This window comes from Carcharhinus amblyrhynchos, chromosome 1 (assembly GCF_965287045.1).
Source record: "Carcharhinus amblyrhynchos chromosome 1, sCarAmb.v2.hapA, whole genome shotgun sequence".
NCBI lineage: Eukaryota > Metazoa > Chordata > Chondrichthyes > Carcharhiniformes > Carcharhinidae > Carcharhinus > Carcharhinus amblyrhynchos.
Window position 1 is genome coordinate 172,313,731 of NC_137324.1, and position 24,480 is coordinate 172,338,210.

The following is a 24,480-nucleotide window of genomic DNA, read 5'->3' on the forward strand; positions in this document are numbered from 1 at the left end:
GACAGGTTACCTGAACTAATGATTCTGAGACATGAGTTACAATTTCACCATGACAACTGGGGAGGTTGATAAATCATAGGAATATTACAGTGCAGAAGGAGGCCATTCGGCCCATCGAGTCTGCACCGACCACAATCCCACCCCGGCCCTATTCCTGCAACTTCACCAATTTACCTTGTTAATCCCATTTTACTAGTGTCAATTTAGCATGGCCAATCAACCTTACCTGCACATCTTTCACCTAACCAGCACGCCTTTCGGATTGTGGGAGGAAATCGGAGCACCCGGAGGAAACCCAGGCAGAGACAGAGAGAATGTGCAAACAGACAGTGAAGTGATGCTGGAATTGACCCTGGGTCCCTGGGCGCTGTGAGGCAGCAGTGCTAACCACTGTACCACTGTACTGCCCCAAAGTTGGTGTGAAGCACTTTGGAAAAAGATCAGGAAGATTGTGTGGGTTCAACAGAATGACCATGCTCTGTTTCAGAATTGAGAAGCCAATCTTTTTCCAGTATTTATTTTCTATTTTCCACCTTCCATTGCATGCTGTGATTGTGGACAGCTAATCATTTTTTTTTGTCTCATTGATTCACGGGGTGCAGGCATCGTTGGCAAGGCCAGCACACGTTTCTCATCCTTAATTGCCCTTGAGCAGATGGTGGTGAGCTGCCTTCTTGAATTCTAGCTTGCTAGGCTATTTCAGAGGCCAGTCAAGAATCAACACATTGCTGCGAGTCACTCATACATCAGACCAGGTGAAATAAAAAGCAGGGCATCAGTGAACCAGATCAGTTCACTTATCTGACATCTCCATGATGGAAAGTTTTTAATTTGGATTAATTTGATGACTTATATTTACACTATGGACAGCATGGTGGCACAGTGATTAGCACTGCTGCCTCACAGCTCCAGGGACCTGGGTTTGATTCCTGGCCTGGGTCACTGCCTGTGTGGAATCTGCACATTCTCCTCGTGTCTGCGTGGGTTTCCTCCGGGTGCTCCGGTTTCCTCCCACAGTCTGAAAGACATGCAGATTAGGTGCATTGGCCATGCTAAATTGCCCCTTATTGTCCCCGGATGCGTAGATTCAAGGGATTAGTGGGGTAAATATGTGGCACTATGTGGATAGGGCCTGGGTGGGATTGTGGTCAGTGCAGACTCAATGGGCCGAATGGCCTCCTTCTGCACTGTAATATTCCTACAACTTATCAACCTCCCCAGTTGTCATGGTGAAATTGTAACTCATGTCTCAGAATCTTTGGTTCAGGTAACCTGTCCAGTATCATAACCACTATGCTACTGTACCCCTATCTTCCAGATGTCCCCCATTGCAGGACTTTCGTTGTCCATGAGCAGACGTGCAAAGCCATTATGATTGTTCCTTTGGGTGCTCATACAACCTCCCCCTATTGATAGTAGAGGTGAAATCAGTAGGTGGGAACAGGGAGCAGAAATTCTGGTCCTTATATTCAGCAGAGCACACTAAAGTGTGCACCAACATCCTATGAAATGCTTCAAGTACACAGAAAGAGGGGCAGCTCCTCAAGCCTGCTCCTTCATGCACTTCGATCTCAGCTGATCCGTATCTTAAATCATCTGTCCGCCTTTAGAATCATAGAATCCCTGCAGTACAGAAGGAGGCCATTCAGCCCTTCAAGTCTGCACCAACCACAGTCGCACCTAGGCCCCATCCCCATCACCCAATGCATTTACCCTAGCTAGTCCCCTGACACTAAAGGGCAATTAAGCATGGCCATCCACATAACCGGCAAATCTTCGGACTGTGGGACAATACCAGAGCACCTGGAGGAAACTTACGCAGACACAGGGAGAACGTGCAAACTCCACACGGGCAGTCACCGGAGGCTGGAATCGAACCTGGCCCTTGGCACTCTGAGGCAGTGCTAACCACTGTGCCACAGTGCCGTCCTTGGTTTCCCTTGCCTAACAAAAATATATCAACTGCAGTTTTGAATTTTTCTATTGACGTTCAGCCTCAACAACTACTTGGGGAATGCGTTCCAGATTTTCACTACCCATTGTGTGAAGAAGTGCTTCCTGACATCACCTCTGAACAGTCTAGCTCTAATTTTAAGATTATGTTCCCTCCCCTGCGCCACTAGAGGGAATATCTTCTCTTTTTATAATGCTCTATCAAATCTTTCAATCATTTTACAAACTCCAGTTAGATTCACCACCACCTTCAACCCTCCTCCGCGTACCATTCCTAAAGAGGGTGGTGGTAACCCAAGGATTGGTCCACTGGTCCAAGATTTTGCCTGGCAAAGTAGTGCCAGTGGTTTGCAATTGTCTCCTTCAGTCTGGCCATCCAGGAAATTCTCCCATGTTACCATCTGCCAAGGGGCATACGGGAAGGAATTTATAGGCTGATAATCAACCTGTGTGGCCACGTTACGAACATACTTTCCATGGTCATCACATCCCAGAGTGGAACTTGAATCCAGAGCTTCTGGCCCAAGGATAGGGGCACTTATCACTATGCCACAAGACTGCCTCGTTTTTGATATCCAAGGCGTTACAAACATAGTTTAGGAAGGGGCAGCACAGTGGCACAGTGATTAGCACTGCTGTCTCACAGCTCCAGGGACCCGGGTTCAATTCCGGTCTCGGATGACTGCCTGTGTTGAATTTGCATGTTCTCCCTCTATCTGCGTGCGTTTCCTTTGGGTGCTCTGGTCTCACAGACCAAATATGTGCAGGTTAGGTAGATTGGCCATGCTAAATTAACCTTTAGTGGCTAGTTAGGGTAAAAATATTAGACCTTTAGAATTAGTTAGGGTAAAAATTTGGGGTTATGGGGATAGGACCTGGGTGGGATTGTTATCGGTGCAGACTTGATGGGCCAAATGGCCTCCTTCTGCACTGTAGGATTCTATGAACGTTGCTTTCATCGGTTAATCCCATTAGCCCTGGTAAAAGATGAATCTACACCCAGGCCTTTCTATACAGAATATGGGTCGGAATTTTCCATCATCCACACTGGCCCTGCTGCAGTGAACATAGATTTGGCTTAGTGCCACATTCTCTGATCTTGCTGGCAACGGCAGCAGAGTGTGAACGACCAGAAAATTCCAGTCATGGCTTCTATCCAGTTGTGTTTCAGGACTTGGGAGATAAAGGCTAATATTCCACAAACCATTCAAATGATTTTTGGACCTCTGCACAAGTTTCTTGTGATTTCTATACACAGACCCTTAAATCTCTCTGCACATCATAGCTCCCAGCTTCTCACTATTCAGATAATACTCTCACCTCTCTTTCTTGGGTCCAAAGCCATGATTTCACACTTTCCCGCAGTGAACGCCATCTGCCACAGTTTTGCCATTCATTTCGTCCATCAGTGCAAATTTCTGCTCTCATTTTCATTGCTTTTTGTGCCAGATCTTTATTCCTCCCTCAAATTGAACAAGGAGTACAGTGGTTCATGCAAAAAGCCCATCAGTTTCTCCTCAGGGAAAATAGCAACGGGCCATGACAATTGATAAGTGTTCATGGTCATTTCTTAATTTAATAATTACATTAAATGCGCTATATAAATACAACTATAAATGCATGGTTAAGAGAGGGACAGGACAGGCAGCTCAACGTTCCAGAGTACAGGTGCTATAGGAAAGATAGAACGGGAGGTAAGAGAGGAGGGGGAGTTGCACTCTTGATTAGGGAAAACATCACGGCCGTGCTGAGACTGGATATTTCTGAGGGTTGGTCTGCTGAGTCTACATGGGTAGAACTGGGAAAAAAGAAGGGGGAAATCACTTTGATGGGATTGTACTATAGGCCCCCAAATAGTCAGCAGGAAATTGAGGAGCAAATATGTAAGGAGATTACAGATAGAACCAAGAGAAACAGGATAGTACTCGCAGGGGACTTTAACCTTCCCAATATTGACTGGGACAGCCATAGTATTAGAGGGTTGGATGGAGAGAAATTTGTTGAGTGTATTAAGGAGGAATTTCTCCTTCAGTATGTGGATGTCCCGACTAGAGAGGGGACAAAATTTGACCTCCTCTTGAGAAATAAGGAAGGGCAGGTGACAGAATTGTTAGTGGGGATCACTTTGGGACAGTGACCATCATTCCATTAGTTTTAAGATAGCTATGGGGAACGATAGGTCTGACCCAAAAGTTAAAATTCTAAATTGGGGCAAGGTCAATTGGATAGGAACTTTCAAAAGTTGGTCGGGGGGGTCTTTTGGCAGACAAAGGGACACCTGTTAAGTGGGAGGCTTTCAAAGATGTGTTAACCAGGGTTCAGAGTAAGCACGTACCTTTGAGATTAAAGGGCAAGGTTGGTGGAAGTAGGGAACCCTGGATGACTCGGGATTTTTGTAATCTTGTGCACAAACTGACTGCTGCGTTCTTTACATTATAACAGTGTTTGCACTGCAAAGGTGCCACACTTGCTTCAAAGTCCTTTGGGCTGTCTGTTGTGGTGGAAGGTGCTGAATGATATGTCAATTCTGTCTTAGCTGATAAGGGCCAAGTAAAAGACAGTTTTTGGAGCCCCTGCATCTCGGTACTTAGAATGGGATGGGCAATTCTGGCAGTCTCTCATTGCCTGGATATATATTGCAGTGCCTTGATGTACTCTACTACCCTGGGCATGAACTTGGGACACAGTGGAATTGGAACAAGCTCTAAAGATACTGGGACGGCATAGTGGCATAGTCGGGCAGGGTATGGAGGGTGCGGTACGGATGCACAGTGATTTGCACTGCTGCTTCACAGTGCCATGAACGCATGTTCAATTCCCAGCTTGGGTTACCATCTGTGTGGCGTTTTCCCCGTTTTCCCTGTGTCTGCGTGGGTTTCCTCCGGGTGCTCCGGTTGCCTCCCACATTCCAAAGATGTGTGGGTTGGGTGGATTGGCCATGCTAAATTGTCACTTAGTATTAGCTAGATTAGCGGGGTAAATGGGTGGGGTTATGGGGATAGGGTCTTGTGGTGGGTGCAGACTTGATGGGCCAAATGGCCTCCTTCCACACAGTGGGGATTCTATGATTTTACTTCCAGACACACACATTTCAGACAGTGCCAAATGGACTTAACCAGGCTTGTGCTGTACAATGCTACCATCTGCTGGTAAGTGGCTGAATGGACACAGTTGAAATGGAAAAAGAACGGAATTTTTCTGAGGATGGTGAACTGCAAAGCTCACTCATGAGTACATTTTGAAATGTGATCCTTCAGAATCACAATCAGTTTACTCTCTTTTGCTTTATTCGCGCTCAAGATCTCGTTCCCATTCGCACAGAAGGCAATCCAAGTACTGAACATGCAGAAGGAACCGCTGTCATTCCACAACATCCAGGCAAGGCAGGAAGTAGAACACAATCTCACCCAGACCCTATCCCAGAATACAGAAGGAGGCTATTTGGCCCATTGTGACTGCACCAACCACAATCCCATCCAGACCCTACCCCAGAATACAGAAGGAGGCTATTTGGCTTACCGACTCTGCACAACCACAATCTCACTCAAACCCTATTCCTATAACCCCTAGCTAGTCCTCCTGACACTAAGTGGCAATTTAACATGGCCAATTCACCAAACCCACACATCTCTGAACTGTGGGAGGAAACCGGAGCACCCGGAGGAAACCCATGCAGACACAGGGAGAACATGCAAATTCCACAGCGGCAGTGACGCAAGCTGGGAATCGAACCCGGGACTCTGGCTCTGTAAGGCAGCAGTGCTAACTACTGTGCCACCATGCCCCCATTTGACTGGGTGAAGTGGGACTTCAGCTAAGACCAGTCCTGCTCCTTGGTACCCATACACGCACACTTCCAGCAAAAGCCGCCTAGTGATAAGGGCGAGAGTCCGGGATGATACCCTCTCTCCCTCCACTCAATCTCAACACCTTTCAGGGTACTGAAGCTAGCTGTAAATCTCCAGTATCCAGTCTGGTCTAAACCTCTCCTCTTTCTCTCTGCGTGTCTCAGTTATTAATTTATTTATACATGGGGCATGGGAGTCCCTGGCTGGCCAGAAGTAATTGTTAATTCCTACCTGCCCTTGTAATGAATGCCTCATGAGGCCATTCCAGAGGACATTTGAGAGTCCAACGGTGTGTAGGTTAGGTTGATTGGCCATGCTCAACTGATCCTAGTGTCAGAGAGTTAACAGGGTAAATGGGTGGGGTTGCTGGAATAGGCTTGGGTGGGATTGTGGTTTGTGCAGACTCAATGGGATGAATGGCCTCCTTCTGTACTGTAGGGAGTCTATGATTCAACCACATTGCTCTGACTCTGGAGTGATATATTGGCCAGACTGGATAAGGATGGCAGATTCCCTTCTCTAAAGGGCAATCGACAATGGGTTAATGGTCATCTCTAGATTTTTAGGGCAGAATTTTCCCGCCTCGCCCACCATGGGAATTGGACAAGGATCGTGCAAAAGTCTGTTGACCACAGGCAGGATTTTCCAGTCTTGGGGCAAACACAACAATCCCACCCTTAATCCCAGATTTTTTTAAAATTCAAATTTCACCATCTTTGAACCTGGCTCCCCAGAGCATTAGCTGAGTTTCTGGATTAGTAGGCCACTGGAGAGCACCCTTCAGTGTTTGATATTATTAAACTAAAAAGAATGCAGAGAAGATTTACTAGGATGCTACCAGGACTTGATGGTTTGAGTTACAAAAAGAGACAGGATAGACCGGAACTTTTTTCTCAGGAGCGTAGGATGCTGAGGGATGACCTTATAGAGGTCTATAAAATAATGAGGAGCATAGATCAGCTAGATAGTCAACATATTTCCCCAAAGGTAGGGGAGTCTAAAACTAGACAGTATATGTTTAAGGTGAGAAAGGAGAGACACAAGAGGGTCCAGAGATGCAACATTTTCACTCAGAGTGTGGTGAGTGTCTGGAACAAGCTGCCTGAGGTCATTGTAGACATGGGTACAATTTTGTCTTTTAAAAAGCATTTAGACAGTTAAGTGGATAAAATGGGTGTAGAGGGATATGGGCCAAACATGGGCAATTGGGACCAGGTTAGTAGTTAAAGAAATAAGGGTGGCACGGACGAGTTGGGCCAAAGGGCCTGTTTCCATGCTGTAAACCTCTATGATACCATGACTATGGCTTTAGCGATATTACAATTAGGCCATTGTCTCCCTCACTACGATAACTGCACCATGAGGTTAGTCGCTAGGATTGGATTTGGGCGTGGAAATCTCCTGGCCATAACACATGTGGAAAGGACACTAAAAGTATTCAGTATTTTGAGCCAAAGTTGCAAAGGGTAAATGGAGAATCCTGCACAGAAACTTAGCCCCTGAAGGCCCTTGTGCTAAATTCGAGGTAGAAATTTGTTTAAGGGGTGAATTTTTTCAGTGCAATCTCAGCCAAGGTTAAACCACATATTGCATGAGGCGTGGGGCTTCTGCTGTGGACACAATCTGGTAATAGCACCTAAAATGGGCTTGAAATTGTGCTGGTCAAATTAAGTTTCCACTAAAATTAATCTGAATAATCACAAACCTATAATCTTCCATGGACCAGTGCAATCGAGTTATGTAATTGAACATAACCAATTCTTGTCTGATTGAAGGAAAACAAGTTTTTCAACAAATGAAAACTCAGGTTTTTATTTCAAATGTAATCTCTTAAGGTGGAGTTGGAGGAATGCAGATTCCTAGGAGTAGGAGGAGGCCATTCAGCCCCTCAAGCCCATGATTAGGTCATGATTTGTACCTCAATTTGTTTTCCATTTCTCTATATCTCTTAGCATCTTTACCCAACAAAGACTGATTGATCTCTGCTTTGAAAATTCCTGCTGGCCTCCCAAATCAATGTTTTGGGGAGCAGAGAGAGTCCTAAGCCCCCATTACCCTTTATGTGAAAGAGCGCCTGGTTCTAATTTTAGACAGTGCCCCCTTGTTCTGGATCTCCCCTCAAGAGAAAGTAGTTTCTCTATCTCACAGAATCACTTATAGCTCCACAGGTCCCCTATTTTATCCTGTCAGATCCTGTAACGCTTCAATGAAAAAGCTCTAATGAAAATGAGTAGTTAAATTGCAATTGGTATGAGACAAGGTAGATGTGATTACATGATCTCTTCACCCAGCAAAGGGGAATTCTCAGCCGATTGGATATTTCAGAAACTCAGATGTACACCAAACATAAAGGTTAAATAATCTGAATATTGCTGTAAAGAGAGATATGCTGCTGAAGTTTTCATCTTGCATTCATCAGGACAAACACAAAAATGTCAAATCTCAAATGCTCGCAACAACTTATGCTATGGTAGAAGAGTGCCGATTGGTTGACAGGTCAACTCTGATTGGTTCAGGAGTTTCCATGGAGAAAGCTACTAGGAAATTCCCCAATTTCCTGGGTAATTCTAAACAAGTGCAAGGCTTGAAGAAATTCCTTTTGTTTGCAGAATCAGGGTGCCTACATGTGAGTGCATATTACTTTTAGCAAGCATGAATGAGTCACATTATGAGCTTGACTGACTATCTTATATTAGTTGTTAGTGTAGCTATTAGCACACTCAGGATTGTTCAGCAGGTGCAGACCAATTATAGTATCGTATCCAACAAAATAAAACAAAAGGGATATGTTCGTGCCTTGCGCCTTTCTTCAAATTACCCGGGAGCTTGGGGGGTATCTATGTGCCCATTGCTTCTTCATTTCTATGCCTTGACCAATCAGAGTCACTTAGGTGGCATAATGGTTAGCACCGCTGCCTCACAGTGCCAGGGACCCAAGTTCAATTCCTGGCTTAGGTCACTCTCTGTGTGGAGTTTGCACGTTCTCCTTGTGTCTGTGTGTGTTTCCTTCGGGTGCTCCGGTTTCCTCTCACACTCCAAGGGTGTGCTGGTTTAGGTACATTAGCCATACTAAATTCTCCCTCAGTGTACCCGAACAGGCACCGGAGTGTGGTGACTTGGGGATTTTCACAGTAATTTCATTGCAGTGTTAATGTTAGCCTATTTGTGATATTAATAAATAAGCTTCAAACTTCAAGCAGTACCCTTGTCGCCTGTAGTATTAATTGTTGTGATCGTTTAAAATTTGGAATTCTTGCATTTGTCCTGATGACTGCAAGGCAAAAACTTCCTGCAACTTCAATCCCTTCACAGCAATATTCAGATTAATTATACAAGTTGATTCTCATTGTATGTGACCTTCTGGAGAAACATTCTATCAAAACAAAGCAGACTCCAACCCCCCCCCAGAAAATAGTTTGGCCTTGGATGTGAAAAATCAACATATCCTTCTCTCTAATTAATATGCTCTTTGTATTTTCACCAGAATCTCAATAGCCCCTTACATTTCCCCATACGTTCCTCCACTGGACTCACCCTTGTGAGTTGTCCCTATTTCTTTTTCATCCACTTACGGGATATAGCCATTGCCGACAAGGGGAGCATTTGTTGCCCATCTCCCAATTGCCCTTGACCTAAATGGCTTGCTAGGCAGAGGGCAGTTAAGAGTCAACCACATTGGTGTGGGTCTGGAGTCCAATGTAGGCCACACCAGGTAAGGAGACTTCTGTCCCTAAAAGTCATTTGTGAATGGGTCTTTATGAATGTCAATGATAGTTTTATGGTCCCATTGCTAAGAATTGGGGCTGGAGTCTCCAAACTTGCCAGGGTTGGGAATCTCCCGTCCTGCTGCAGTGAATGGAGATTTGGCTGAGTGCCAATTTCTCCACTCTCGCTGGAAGTGATAGCAGGGCATGTGGAAAGCCAGAGAATTCCAGCCTAGCTTTATTTTTCATATTTATTAATTCAATTCAAATCTCACCAGTTGCCTTGTTGTTCCAGATTCCTTCCCAATTTAACTTAATGTTTCCTGGTATGTTTTGAAGGAACTGGTGTGCCTATGTCCATACAAGACTTACTCCTACTGTGACAATAGAGAATACACAGACATACGTGATGCAGACATCAAACCCATGCCCGTTGAAATTGGGAAACTGCCAGCCAAGGTATGTCACATCATTTCTCTATATTGATTAACATGGTGAAATTGCTTATTTAGCAAGGATGTGATTGCAATGAAGGGGGTATAGAAGAAATTCACCAGGATGCTACTGGGATGGAAGATTTAAGTTATGAAGAGAGTTTGGATAGGCTTGGGTTGTGTTAATTGGAGCAGAGAAGGCTGAAGGGCAACCTGATTGAGGTATACAACATCATGAGGTCTGGCACGATGGCACAGTAGTTAGCACTGCTGCTTCACAGCATCAGGGACCTGGGTTCAATTCTGGACTCGGGTCACTGTCAGTGTAGAGTTTTCATGTTCTCCCTGTGTCTGCGTGGGTTTCTCTGGGTGCTCTGGTTTCCTCCCACAGTCCAAAGGTGTGCGGGTTAGGTTAATTGGCCATGCTAAATTGTCCATAATGTCAGGGGGTTCGCAGGATAAATAGGTAGGGTATCGGGAATAGTATCTGGGTGGATTGCGGTAGATGCAGACTTGATGGGCCGATTGGCCTCCTTCTGCACTGTAGGAATTCTATGGATCCTATGGACAGAATGCATAAGGAGCAGCCATTCCCCTTAGTTGAAGAGTCAGTCACAAGTTCAAGGTGAGGGGCAGGAGGTTTAGGGTGGATGTGAGGAAAACATTTTTACCCAGTGGTGATGGTTTAGGACGCACTGCCTGGAAGGGTGGAAGAGGCAGGTTGCCTCACATCTTTTAAAAAGTACCTGGATGAGCACTTGGCATGTCATAACATTCAAACCCATGGGCCACCCATGGGTAAATGGGATTGGAGGGGGGGGTCAGGTGTTTCTCGGGTGTCAGTGCAGACTCAATGGGCCAAAGGGCCTCTTCTACATTGCATGATTCTATGAAATAGTTGATGTAATAAATAGAAAAGCTTAATTGAGACCAAGTGTACATTTTCTATAGAAGAAAAGAAGGTTAAGGGGTGAACTAATTGAGATATTTAAAGGAATTAAAACATTCGATTGAGTAGATAGGGGACCATTCCCTTTGGTAGGGGAGTCCAGAAAAAGGGGACTAGGCATAATCTTAAAATTAAAGCCAGACCATTCAGATATCAGGAAGCACTTAATCACTCGCGGATAATGGAAAGCTGGAATTCTCTTCCCCAAACACCACCACCTGGAGTTCGCTTCCAGGTCACTCACTATCCTGATTTGGAAATATATCACTGTCGTTGGGTCAAAATCCTGGAACTCCCTCCCTAACAGCACTGCAGATGTACCTACACCACACGGACTGCAGTGGTTCAAGAATGCAGCTCACCATCATCTTCTCAAGGGCAACTGGGGATGGACAATAAATGCTGGTCTAGCCAGTGATGCCCACATCCCATAAAAGTATTTAATAAAAGCAATGGAACCAGGGTGGGGGGTGGTTTATAGAATCTCTACAGTGCAGAAGAAAACCATTCAGCCCATCGAGTCTGCACCAACTGTCCTACAGAGCATCCCACCAAGACCCAAACATAACCCCATGCCTTTACCCCCTTAATACACTTTATGTACACATCTTGGGATACTAAGGGTCAATTTAACATGGCCAATCTACCTAACCTGCACATCTCTGGGGGGGAACCGGAGCACCCGAAGGAAACCCACGCAGACACAGAGAGAAAGTGCACCCTCCACACACAACACACAGTAACCCAAGGCCAGAATTGAACCTGGGTCCCTGGCATTGTGAGGAGGCAGTGCTAACCACTCTGCCACTGTGCTGCCCAAACTGAGCCTTTCAAAATTGAGATTGATAGAGTTTTTGTTCTTGGAAGGTCATTAAGAATTACAGAACCGGGTGAGGTGGGGGGGAGGGGGGGGTGGTAAATAGAGTTAAGAAGCATCTCAGCCATAATGTAATTGAATGGTGAACATGCTCAGGGGGTTAAATCGCCTGCTCTTGTTCTTTTGTTGCTAAGTGAGTTATCATCGGTGATTTATTTGCTGTTCACTCACTTATTAGGTGTGATTGTAGTTTGGGACACACTTCACAAAGAAACTGGTAAGGTTATGCCTCTTGTTACAAGTACCTTTATTAAATACACCTCACAGCAATGAGAATGGCTTTTAACTGCCCTCTGTAGTGGTTACATTCAAGAAGGCTGGTTATAACATATGTACTCATGCGGCCTGTTCACATTGTCCGTTAAGTGACCCGAAGAATGTGATTACATGAAGTTCCAAGGTGCTTACTTTATTATACCCACCTCTTTTTGGTAGCTGAAAAGAATAATGTGGATAATCTAGCCAACAGATTTTCAATTGGGGCAAATTTGGGCAACAATGTTGGCCTTGCCAATGACATTCATGTTCAGTAAATGCCACCCTTTTCCTTCACTGTCGCTGGGTCAAAATCATGGAACATCATTCGGGTGTACCTGCACCAGGGACAGCTGCGGTTCAAGAAGGCAGTTCACCACCACCTTCTCAAGGGATGGGGAATAAATGCTGGCCTAGCCAGCGACACCCACATCCCACAAGTGAATAAGAAATAAAGTTTGTCCTAGAATCTTTGGGAATTGAAGTTTTATTTCTAGGTATGTTGCATGTAACTCAGAAGAAAGAACACAACAGGCACTAAAGAAAACGCGTTTTATTTATTTTCTTTAATCACATTCACCAAGTAGTTTTATGATTACAACTGGGTGGTACAGTTGGAGACGGGGACCTGGAGTTTCCAGGCAATTGTGCTGGCCTATTCACAATTTTCCCAATATTGATATCGCCAGTGTAAAAGTGTACAGAACACATTGTGTTCCCTGCAACTCAGGTTTCCCTGATCTTTTGTGCTAGTTTTTAATTTGCAAGGAACAAAAAGAGCAAGCCATGCTCCTCGGACGAATTAATCAATACAGAGTCTTTCCATTAATTCCACCTATTTGTGGGTCTAAAGCTCAATCTGGATTCTTTGGTCACATTTTGATGAAGGAATCTCCAACTGTGCAACAATGTAACTAGAAAATAGTTCTGCATTTTTCTAAATTAATTCTCAGTCGCTGAAAATTGGGTTACTCACAGGTGGAGAATTGCCACTGTGATTAAAAACATATTTTCAGTTGCTTTAATCAAACTGCACCAAGTTGTAACAAAAACAGAAAATGCTGGAAAGTCACAGCAGGTCTGACAGCATCTGTGGAGAGAGAATAGAGCCAACGTTTCGAGTCTAGGGCCATTTGGCCCTTCAATCCTGTTCCTGGATGATCATCCAACTCAATAGCTTTCCAGGTGGAAGGAGTTTTGAGATCTTTTTGGTATCATTGGTATTATTGCTGGAATAATGGGTTGATTGTGGCTGGGTAATGTACTTGGACCAATCCTGGCAAAGGATGGTTAGACGGTTATGTCAGGTATGTTTGAGTTTCTACCTTGAATGTGGAGACAATGGGACTGGAACAGGGAAGAGCACTAGATGAGAGGTGCTTTGATGGGGAGTGATGGGGCCTGAGGAGAACAGATGAGTGGGTATAGGGGGAAAGCATTCCTTAAATTCAGATATTTTGTTCATTTATTTGTGTCACAAGCAGGCTTACATTAACACTGCAATGAAGTTACTGTGAAAATCCCCTTGTCACCACACTCTGGCACCTATTCGGGTAAACTGAGGAAGAATTTAGCATGGCCAAAGCAACTAACCACGTCTATTGGATTATGGGAGGAAACCAGAGCACCCGGAGGAAATCCATGCAGACTTGGCGAGAATGTGCAGATTACGCACAAACAGTTACCCAAGCTTGGAATTGAACCTGCATCCCTGATGCTGTGAACACCAGTGCTAACCACTGTGCCACCATACTGCTCCATGAAAGTGAGGATCACGGAGCTGGGAGAAAGTTTGGAAATGTGGACACCAAGGGAGACAGGGAAGTAGTTTGGAATGGGCTAGCTGACTAAAATTTCAGGAGCAGAGAGGCGATGAGGAATGGTAGGAGGGTAACAATGGGCATGGTTAGGAGAGTTTCTGTGAAAAGTGAGATCAAACGTAAAAAGGGGAGACAAGAAAATATGACACTCACCTGAAAATCAGAGATTTCCGCCCCACTGAGATGGACCTTTAAGTAGTCCACCCCCCCCACCCACTAGAATTCCAGGGGTGGGCGGGATGGGAGAATTCCATCCTGTGTCTTGTTCAACTTGACCATTCTCCATTTTGGCTGTGATTTAGAAGGACAGACTCCATTTACTCATGATATATTTAAAATGTGTCGGCCCTTCCAGCTTTGATCACATAAAGAATTATACAGAAACCTCTTTACAGTGCCAAAAGAACACTCTACTGACACAACTTCAAATAGTCCTTTGGTCGTACAGAGCCCGAGTATTGCTGAAATCAGGACCTTTTGGCATTCTCGCAAACAAAAACTGTCTCTTTCCTCTTCAATAACAACTTCATGAGCTTACACTAAAATAACAGGCTCCAGTGATTATGAACTGATTGAGCTATTCTTTCAGTCGGTTCAATAAACAGGATCAGTTTATTTTCTCTTGTGTCTTAGCCAAGCAGTCCACAAGAAAATGAAAAGATGCACAGGTAAGTAAAATCCATGCCAAGCTGCCAGTTATAGGCAGTGCACAGTCTTGGATCCACTGTCCCACATTCTCTCCATGTCAGTAAAACAAGACAGGTTTCACTTTCTGCTTTGAATAATGTGAGTTACCAACTCTGTCCAATAAATCACTGGGATCGTGTTAGATATCATGGAAGCAAATTGTATCTTCATTCTTATAAATTAGGAAAAAAATCTTAGAATGTTACTCCCATGAGTTTGATTCACTGATTTTTTTTTTAGTTTTTATTGGTGTCACAAGTAGGCTCATCTTAACGCTGCAGTAAAATTACTGTGAAAATCCCCCAGTCACCACACTCTGGCACCTGTTTGCATACACTGATGGAGAATTTAGCATAGCTAATGCACTTCACCAGCACGTTTTCAGACTGTGGGAGGGAACCGGGGCATCTGGAGAAAACCCGTGCAGACACGGGGAGAACGTGCAGACTCCACACAGACATTCCCAAGCCGAGAATCAAACCTGGGTCCCTGGCCCTGTAAGACAGCAGTGCTAACCACTGTGCCACTGTGTATAAGAACATAAGAACATAAGAAATAGGAGCAGGAGTAGGCCATCTGGCCCCTCGAGCCTGCCCCGCCATTCAATAGGATCACGGCTGACCTGTTGTGGCTCCGTTCCACATTCCCGCCCTCTCCCCATAACCCTTAATCCCCTCTCTTATCAAAAACCCATCAATCCGCGTCTTAAAAACATTTAGCGAGGCAGCCTCCACCACTTCAATGGGCAGAGAATTCCAGAGATTCACCACCCTTTGAGTGAAGAAGTTCTTCCTCAACTCCGTTCTAAACCACCCCCCCTTTATTTTGAGGCTGTGCCCCTTGGTCCTACTGTCCTTTCTGAGTGGGAAGAGTCTCTCCACCTCTATCCTATCCATCCCATTCATCATCTTATACGTCTCAATGAGATCTCCCCTCATTCTTCTAAACTCTAACGAGTACAAGCCTAGTTTATTCAGCCTCTCCTCATAGCTCAACCCCCTCAACTCCGGCATCAGCCTAGTAAACCTCCTCTGCACTCCCTCCAAGGCCAAAATATCCTTGCTTAAGTACGGCGCCCAAAACTGCACAGAGTACTCCAGCTGCGGCCTCACCAATGCCCTATACAGCCGCAGCAAGACCTCCCTACTTTTATATTCAATCCTCCTCGCTATGAAGGCCAGCATCCCATTCGCCTTCCTGACCACCTGCTGCACCTGCAAGCTGGGTTTTTGCGACTCATGCACAAGGACCCCGAGGTCCCTCTGCACTGTCGCCTGCTGCAGTTTTTCTCCATGTAAGTAATAATCCTTCCTACCATTATTCCTACCAAAGTGGACCACCTCACACTTGCCAACATTAAATTCCATTTGCCATTTCCTGGCCCATTCGCCCAGCCTAAAAGTCTTATGTTTTTAATCCCATTACAAATTGACGTTATTTTTATAAACTCTCCATTTGATTTTGCTTTGATTTATTATTGTCACATGTATTGTGATAGAGTGGGAAGTATTGTTTCATGCGCGTTATACAGGCAAAACATACTGTACATACGAAAGGAAAGGAGAGGGTGCAGAATGTAATGTTTCAGTCATAGCTAGTCTGTAAAGAAAGATCAAATTAATACAAGCTAGGTCCATTCAAAAATTTGATGACAGCACAGAAGAAACTGTTCTTGAGTCAATTGGTACATGACCTGAGACATTTTTTACATTTTTCCTGACGGAAGAAGGTGGAAGGGAGTATACCCGGGGTGTATGGGGTCCTTAATTATGATGGTTGTGTTTCCAAAGCTACGGGAAGTGTAGACAGAGTCGATGGATAGGAAGCTGGTTGCTTGATGGATTGGGCTTCACTCATGACCCTTTGTAGTTTCTAGTGGTCTTGGACAGAGCAGGAGCCAATCCAAGCTATGATATAACTGCTTTTTGCTGATCTGATTTTCTTTTAAGTATTAGATTGTGCTGCATAATATGATTAAACGACAACTATTCTCACAGCAGGAATATATTTAGAGTCATTTTTTGAGTTCGCTAACGCTCAGGAAACACATGCCCTCTGACAAGGAAGCACTGGTGGATGCTTTTTTGTTCCAGGGCTCCAGCTTTTCCACTAGGTGATATACAATGCCAGCCCCAGAGACAATTCTTCCTCTGTGCACCTCCCTCTGTTGGTGCCTCACAATTGCCAGGGGGACTGTAAACTATCTTCTCCTTCATTGTTTCAGTGGCCGGTTAGGTTCACCTAATGTACTGTGCTGTTGAGATACTAGATCAAACACTCCTTAAATGCAATTTTAAAATGAAGTCGGATTGCCAAAATCCAGAGGGCAATCTTCAATCATCTCCCTAAATTGGTCCAGCATTAGAGGACAGTCATGCCACTTTCCAATCCTTGCTGCCAGGAGGCCCAGAACAAAGAATAAAGAAAATTACAGCACAGGAACAGACCCTTTGGCCCTCCAAGCCTGCACTGACTATACTGCCCGTCTGAACTAAAACCCCCTATCTTTCCAGGGACCATAACCCTCTATTCCCATCTATTCATGTATTTGCCCCTTAAAAGTCACTGTCATATCTGCTTCCACTACCTTCCCTTGGCGGCAAGTTCCAAGCACACACCATCCTCTGTGTAAAAACCTTGTCTCGTACATCTCCTTTAAACCTTGCCCCTCGCACCTTAAACCTTTGCCCCCTAGTAATTGACTCTTCCACCCTGGGAAAAGGCTTCTGACTATCCACTATCTTGACAGAGATTGATTAGATTCTTAATATTTTTGACTGAATTCAAATTCTACCATCTGTTGTGGCAGGATTTGAACACAGGTCCCCAGAACATTAGCTGAGTTTTTGGATAAACAGTCTAGCAATAATATCACTAGGCCATCACCTCCTCTATGACAAAGATGTCATGGATACAAGACAAAGAAAGTGGTAACGATACCACTTAAAGACTCCAGCATTTGTTCAGAGTAGACGGTAATAGCTAATTAAAGAGCTCCGATAACATCAAAGATATCAACCCTGGTTCAATGGGTAACACTCTGACCTCTGAGACTGAAGATCATGCACTCAACCTTCACTCCGAACCCTTGAGAAAATAAATTAAGTTGCCATTCCAGTGCAGTACTGAGAGAATGATTATCATGGGAGATTTTAATCAACATATAGACTGGAATAAACAGATGGGCAAGTCAAGTGCAGATGACAAATTTATAGAATGTTTTTGGGATAATTTTTTCGATCAGTCCATTCTGGAGCCAACCAGGGAATAAACTATATTGAACCTTATGCAAGAGATCGAATTAATTAATGACCTAATAGTGAAGGTGCCCCTCAGTAGCAATAATCATAATGTGATTGAAATTTACATTCAATTTGAGGAGAGAAAAGGATGAACCTTAAACTAATGGTGGCATTCGCCCCCAAAAAAATTCCATGTTTCAAATTTGCGTAAAAACTGGAACAAATCCCGTAGGGTTTTTTTTCAGCGGGACTTTAAAAAATGAATCTCCCCCACTCTGTGCATCATGCATGAACTGTGCTGAAAATCTGTGTGCAGGGCCTGTTCCCACTGGAGAGACCGGCAGCTGACCTGTCTGCCCCGAGATGGGTGTGTGCACAGTAACCCCGCACTTGCTGGCCTCCCGCTCACTGGCTAGCTCGATCACTGGCCAGCTCCACAAACTCGCATTGCTGTCCATGCGAGCCCCACCCTCCACCCCACCATTGCCCTGATCACTGGCTGTCCCCGCACCGCCCCGCCCGCCGAACGTAAGATTAAAATGACTGTGTTAATGATTTTTGTACCACCCCACTGATTTCCAGCATGGAGCAGACGCCGGTGGAAATCCAGCGCTGGGAGACGCTAGCGGGGCCCAAACCCCACAAATCAGCCAGTGTGACAATCTCCCAGCCCACTATGCTAAACAATTAGTGCAGCGGGATGGGAGAATCGCGGCCAAGATCTCGAGGGGATTGACAGGATGGATGTTCCCTCTTATGGGAGCATCTATGACAAGGTCACCTATTCAAAAATGAGGCATTGACCATTTTAGACAGAGGGGAGGAAAATCTTTTTTTCTCAGACGTTTGTGTGACTCTGGAATTCTCTTCCTCAAAAGATGGGTGAGAGAAGTCTTTGAATATCTTTCAGGCTGAAATAGATAGAATGAGAAGCAAGGGGGCGAGATGTCATCAGGTTAGGCAGAAATATAAAGTTGAGGTTCAAATTAGATTATCCTTGATTTTATTGAATGGTGGAGCAGACTCGAGGGGTTGAGTGGCCTACTCCTGCTCCTAAATCATACGTTCATATGAACTGGTGTGGAAGCCATCTTTCTGTCGAGACCTTGGGGCGAATTTTCCCATCATGCCTGCCACATGAACCATAGCAGGCGAAGGGCAGCGGACCATGGAAAGTTCTGTTGATCTCGGGTGGGATTTTCCAGTTTTGGAGTGAGTGTGGTCGGAAAGTCCCAGCCCCTATCTGGCCTCTCAGGTGGAAATAAAAGATTGGACAGTACTACTTCAAAGAAAAGCATTGAGATTCACCCCAGTGTCCCTGCCAATCATTACCCCTCAAACAGCATCACTGAGACATAGTTATTGTTCGTCTCATTCCTATTCATGGGAGCTTGCTGTGCTTAAACTGACGTTTCCTACTTTACAGCAGTGACTACTTCACTGGTATTTCAAAGGTACTCCACTGACTGCAAAACCTTTTGAAATATCCTGAAAGAGCAATAAAAAATGAACGTTCTTTATTTCTGCCAGGGTTTGTAGTGAAAGATCAAATGTGAATAACAACCATTTGGGCACCATGTGGGGGAACGCCTGCTGCCTGAGGGACTCTGCCTCTGTAGGATGCTTTAGTCAGAGGAGCCAAAAGCAGAGAAATCATGTAGAATCTCCAGCAATGGAACCGCACTGGTTAATGCCGTTCAAAATACAATATATCATCAGCGACGCTGACATATTTGTCTGACCGAGATTATGCGTCCTGCCTTTCTCCCAGCAATGCAATCAGATCCATTCACCTCGAACCAATAAAAAGCATCAAATCCATTCTCTGGGACAGAAATGAAAAGCTGCTATTATCAAATCAAGCATTTCCCTTGCAGAAACTGAGTGAAGAGGCAATAATTAAATATCAAGCAGGCAGATGCATCATTTACCCCCATCATCAACATCAGCCAGATGTTGCTGCATCTGCATCCGCTGTGATCCTCACACTGAATAGAACCACACACAATGTTCATTATCCCATCACGGTTCAGTCGCAATTCTCATTGTTAATGGGGTAATGGATTTAAATCATTCAAATCACCTTAATCAATATATTTACATAGCGGCACCATGTTAAAAATATTGTGCAATGTAGTGAAGCCCTACTGCCAGTCCGATACACTTCTTATGAGTGTATTTTGGTTATTTCTTTCATCCTTGTTACAAGCATTTCTGCACAAAAGAGAATGATGTGTGGATTGGAGTTTAAACAACCCTCCCGGCACCCTCTACATTCTTATCAAAATGATGAGAATTGTTGACGGCTCTCTGTTAAGAAATAATATAATTTGAATATAGTGAATACGTGTTGGAGAAGAAAGGCAACGAGTTGGCAGCTAGATATTTTTAATTTATTGATGGGATGTGGGCATCGCTGGCTGGGCCAGCATTTATTGCCCATCCCTAACTGGCTTCCAAAAGATATTGGCAAGCCACCCACTTCGACTTTGGAGTCCACTTAGTAAAAGAGCAGCCACAGTGCTGTTGGGGAGGGAATCCCAGGATTTTGACTCAATGAAGTTGAAGGATACAGTTCCAGGTCAGCATGGTGCATGACCTGGAGGAGAAATTGCAGGTAGCGGTGTTCCCATGCATCTGCTGCACTTGTGTGTGTACATATACATTATATTAGTGTCACAAGCAGGCTTTTGTTAACATTACAATGAAGTTACTGTGAAAATCCCCCGGTCGCCACACTCCAGCACCTGTTTGGGTACACTGAGGGAGAATTTAGCATGGCCAATGCACCTAACCAGCACAGGAGGAAACCAGGGCACCCAGAGGAAACCCACACACACACAGGGAGAATGTGCAGACTCCACACAGACAGGAACCCAAGCGGGGATTTGAACCTGGGTCCCTGGCACTGTGAGGCAGCAGTGCCAACCTCTGTATCACCATACTGCCCAGACTTCTAGCTGCTAGAGGTTGTGAGTTGGAAGGTGCTGTTAGAGAAGCTCTGGAGTGTTGTTGCGCTGCATCTTGTAGTTGGTACACAGTGCCATCACTGTGGGTCGCGGTGGAGCAGGCGAATGTTTAAGGTGATGGGTGAGGTGCTGATACAGTGCTTTGTTCTGGATGATTTTGACCTCCTTGTGTGTTGTTGGAATCTTATTGTTGCATACATGCAGGTGGGAGGAGAATATCCCATTTGACTTGTGCTTTGTGGGTGGAGGGAAGGTTTGGAGTGGCCGAGGCCAATAATTTAATTTGATTCTCATCTAACTTTGTTCCCCAAAAACTCACTGGATAAATTGCACCATTTGATGTGGTATTGACAGAAGAGGAAAAGCCTATGTGCTTGTTGACAAAAACACCTACATTGAAACCTTAGCTGAGAAAGGAGTTAGTTGATTGGTGTGGGGGTTGGTATTAGAGTGGTGGCAGAGGAGTGCTGGGGGCAGCAATCAGGAGAGGGAAAGGATGAATGCAATTGGAGATTGGGAGTGTTGTGGGGGGCCCGGGATTGGGTGTGGGAGACAGCTGGTGCAGCACCACAATAAATTGGCAGGGGGATTGTGGTGCAGAGGTGACCAACAATTGACCACGGTTTGAATGAGATTGATAGGATCACTCCCCCATCCTTTGGCTCCACATTCAGCTAACATGGGGGCGATTCTCCCACCCCGCCGCATTGGTGTTGTAGTGCAGCGTGGTGGGAGAATCTCGTATCTAGTCGTGCACGGGATTCGTGCATGTGTTCCCACTGCGGGCACATCTCCCACTGCTGGTTTTCCGGTCTGTCTGCGGGGGAGTGGGAATGGCTGGAGATCGGGACAGACCAAGACCAGCGTGGGGGTCTGGGGGTCGGTGCTGGGCCTGGGACTAGTCGGGGGGCGGGGGGAGGGGGTGCAGCCGCGATCAGGCCGTGGGGAGGGTTCGGGGAGGCAGCACCGTGGGAGTCCCAGGAAGCAAAAGGGAGGCTATCAGTTTGGGGGATTAGGGTGGAGGAAGGTGCTGAGTGGAGTAGGGTTGGGTTGCCCTACTGAATGAATGTTCCATCCAAATACCTCCTTCATCAGTTGCTTGGAGATGGACTGCACTGAGTTGAGTCACCTCCTCTCCAATTGGACATTAATTTGCTACCACCCAATGGCACTTGTAATAACTCGGGAAGCCAACTGATAGGGAATGAATTTATATTCATGAAAGCAAAAATTAAACTACAATCCTGTTGGACATTAACATGAGTCCCATCCAGGGCAATAGAACACTGGAACAACTCAATGGTCTGGCTTATCAAGGTTTCGGGATGCATGTTCCACTTGGTTAGGCAAACATCTATCACCGCGGGAACTTGTATTCCATGAGTCCCGCAGGGAGGTCAGTTAGGGATTCCTTGGGGGTTACCACAGCAATGTTGTCATCAGAATCTGCCATGTACTGCGCACCAATTTCTCCTTCCATCCCCCAACACCCCACCTAACAAATCCACCCTCTTCTGATGACTGCGGGCTTGTTAAGGACAGTGAAAGGATGCTTTTTTTCTCTCCCTCGTTTTACTGCACAGTTAGAGGCAGCTGGCTTCCTGGCCTGCATTACAGGGTCATATTAAAGGCTGAATTAAGCTCCCATTAGTGGCAGCATTTATACAATCTGTTAGCATTTTTAGCCTTTCCGCAGTTAATGGTGCATTAATTTGATACGAAAACACAAGCCAACTGTTCTGATGAATCCCAATCACCATAGCAAGGAATGATATGAGAGTAATCCTGACAATAGCTTCATTAACATGGAGAGCAAATGCTTCTTTAATTCATTGGGGCAAAAATTAAGAGTTCACTGAGGTTTGTGACTAAAATTCGCAGCAGTAAATGAATTCATATTTATGTCAGTGGAGATCATTAGTGGTTTTTCACCTGACAATGGTGGGAGCTGTGGGCTGAAATTTATAAACCATCAGTGGGCAACTTACCCATGAGGACATGTTAAATAGGGTTGGTGCCCACCCCAGAGCCCATCCCCGTAATACCAAAATCAGCAGCCTGACCGCCATGCTAAATAGTCTGGGCCTGTAGATTATGAACAGTATGGTAGCACAGTGGTTAGCACTGCTGCTTCACAGCTCCAGGGACCTGCGTTCGATTCCCGGCTTTGGTCACTGTCTGTGTGGGATTTGCACGTTGTCTGAGTGGGTTTCCTCTGGGTACTCCAGTTTCCTCCCATAGTCCAAAGATGTGAGGTTTAGGTTGATTGGCCATGCTAAAATTGCTCCTTAGTGTCCTGAGATGTGGAGATTAGAGGGATTAGTGGATAAAATATGTAGGGATATGAGAGTAGGACCTAGTTTGGATTGTGGTCAATGCAGACTTGATGGGCTGAATGGTTTCTGTGTAGGGTTTCTATGATTCTATGACATCTAATGTTCAGAGACATTACCACTATGTACCCATGGAGTGCATGTTATTTGTCAAATTCTGAGGTTCCATTCCATTATATCTTGCTCAGTGGGGGAATCTGGCATGGGTATCTGCTCCTGATTTTCCACTAATGAATGGGAGGGCAGAAGGGACATTGAGAATCAATATATTGACCTCTCTGCATCAATGCTATAACTACAGCTCCTGCCAACACACAATCAGGGAATGGCTCCTCCTAACATTTCTCCTCCTCATCCTTCATTGAACTTTGGGTCCAGTTAGAGGTTTTTCTGACAATAGCAACTTATAAGGGTGGCGTGGTGGCACAGTGGTTGGAACTGCTGCCTCACAGCGCCGGGCACCCAGGTTCAATTCCCAACTTGGGTCACTGTTTGTGTGGAATTTGCACGTTTTCCCCGTGTCTGCATGGGTTTCCTCCAGGTGCTCCAGTTTCCTCCCACAGCCCAAAGATGTGTTGTTTGGGTGCATTGACCATGCTAAATTCCCTCTCCGTGTACCTGAACAGGCACTGGAGTGTGGCGACTAGGGGGTTTTCACAAGTAACATCATTGCAGTGTTCTTATAAGCCTACTTGTGACTAATAAATTAACTTTAACTTTACTTTGTACTTATAGAGATGCTTGAACATAATGGGTGGAATTTAATGGTCCAACCCTTCAAGAAGCAGGCAGGAAGGTGGGGAGGTGAGACAGATAACCATGTGGGCAGGTGCAATGTGGAGAGCCTATCATTGTCCCTCCAATTAAGGCAGTTTGAAATGGTCTACCAGCCCCTAGGCCACTAAACAGTCACTGAAGGGCCTTATGCCACCACCACTTATATCCTACCAGAAGCAGGGGTTGAGGGGTGTATGCTAAGTAATGGGTCTGCCAGATATATGCTGATGGCTTCCCTGTAGGCTTGGAGGAGGAAGAAACCCTCTTGACCAGACACCCTGTGCGTCTAGGCAGGCCCTACCGGAGGCAAGGACACACCACCCACTTCCCCATCACCTCCACTGTTGAAAGACCCGCCCCTGCCCTCCACACTAACCCAGTGACCTCAGGCAGCTAAATGCACAGCCACCAATGGCGGGGCAATAATTAAAAATCTAAACTGTTCAGGGGCCAGAAATATTTTAAGTTTATTTATTACTGTCACAAGGAAGCTTACATTAACACTTCAGTATAGTTACTGTGAAAACTCCCTAGCCACCACACTCTGGCACCAGTTCAGGTACACAGACGGAGAATTTAGCAAGGTTAATACACCAAACCAGCACGCCTTTTGGACTGTGGGGGGAAACCGG

At 45.3% G+C, this 24,480-nt stretch overlaps 1 protein-coding gene across 1 annotated transcript in view; it reads left to right on the forward strand.

Annotated features, from left to right (window-relative positions):
• Positions 1 to 24,480, forward strand: part of LOC145347771 (multimerin-1-like) — a 65,841-nt gene that overhangs the window by 1,352 nt on the left and 40,009 nt on the right. Inside the window, 1 exon segment of the mRNA XM_080195570.1 lies at positions 9,845 to 9,964. Coding sequence (XP_080051696.1) covers positions 9,845 to 9,964 — 120 coding nt within the window.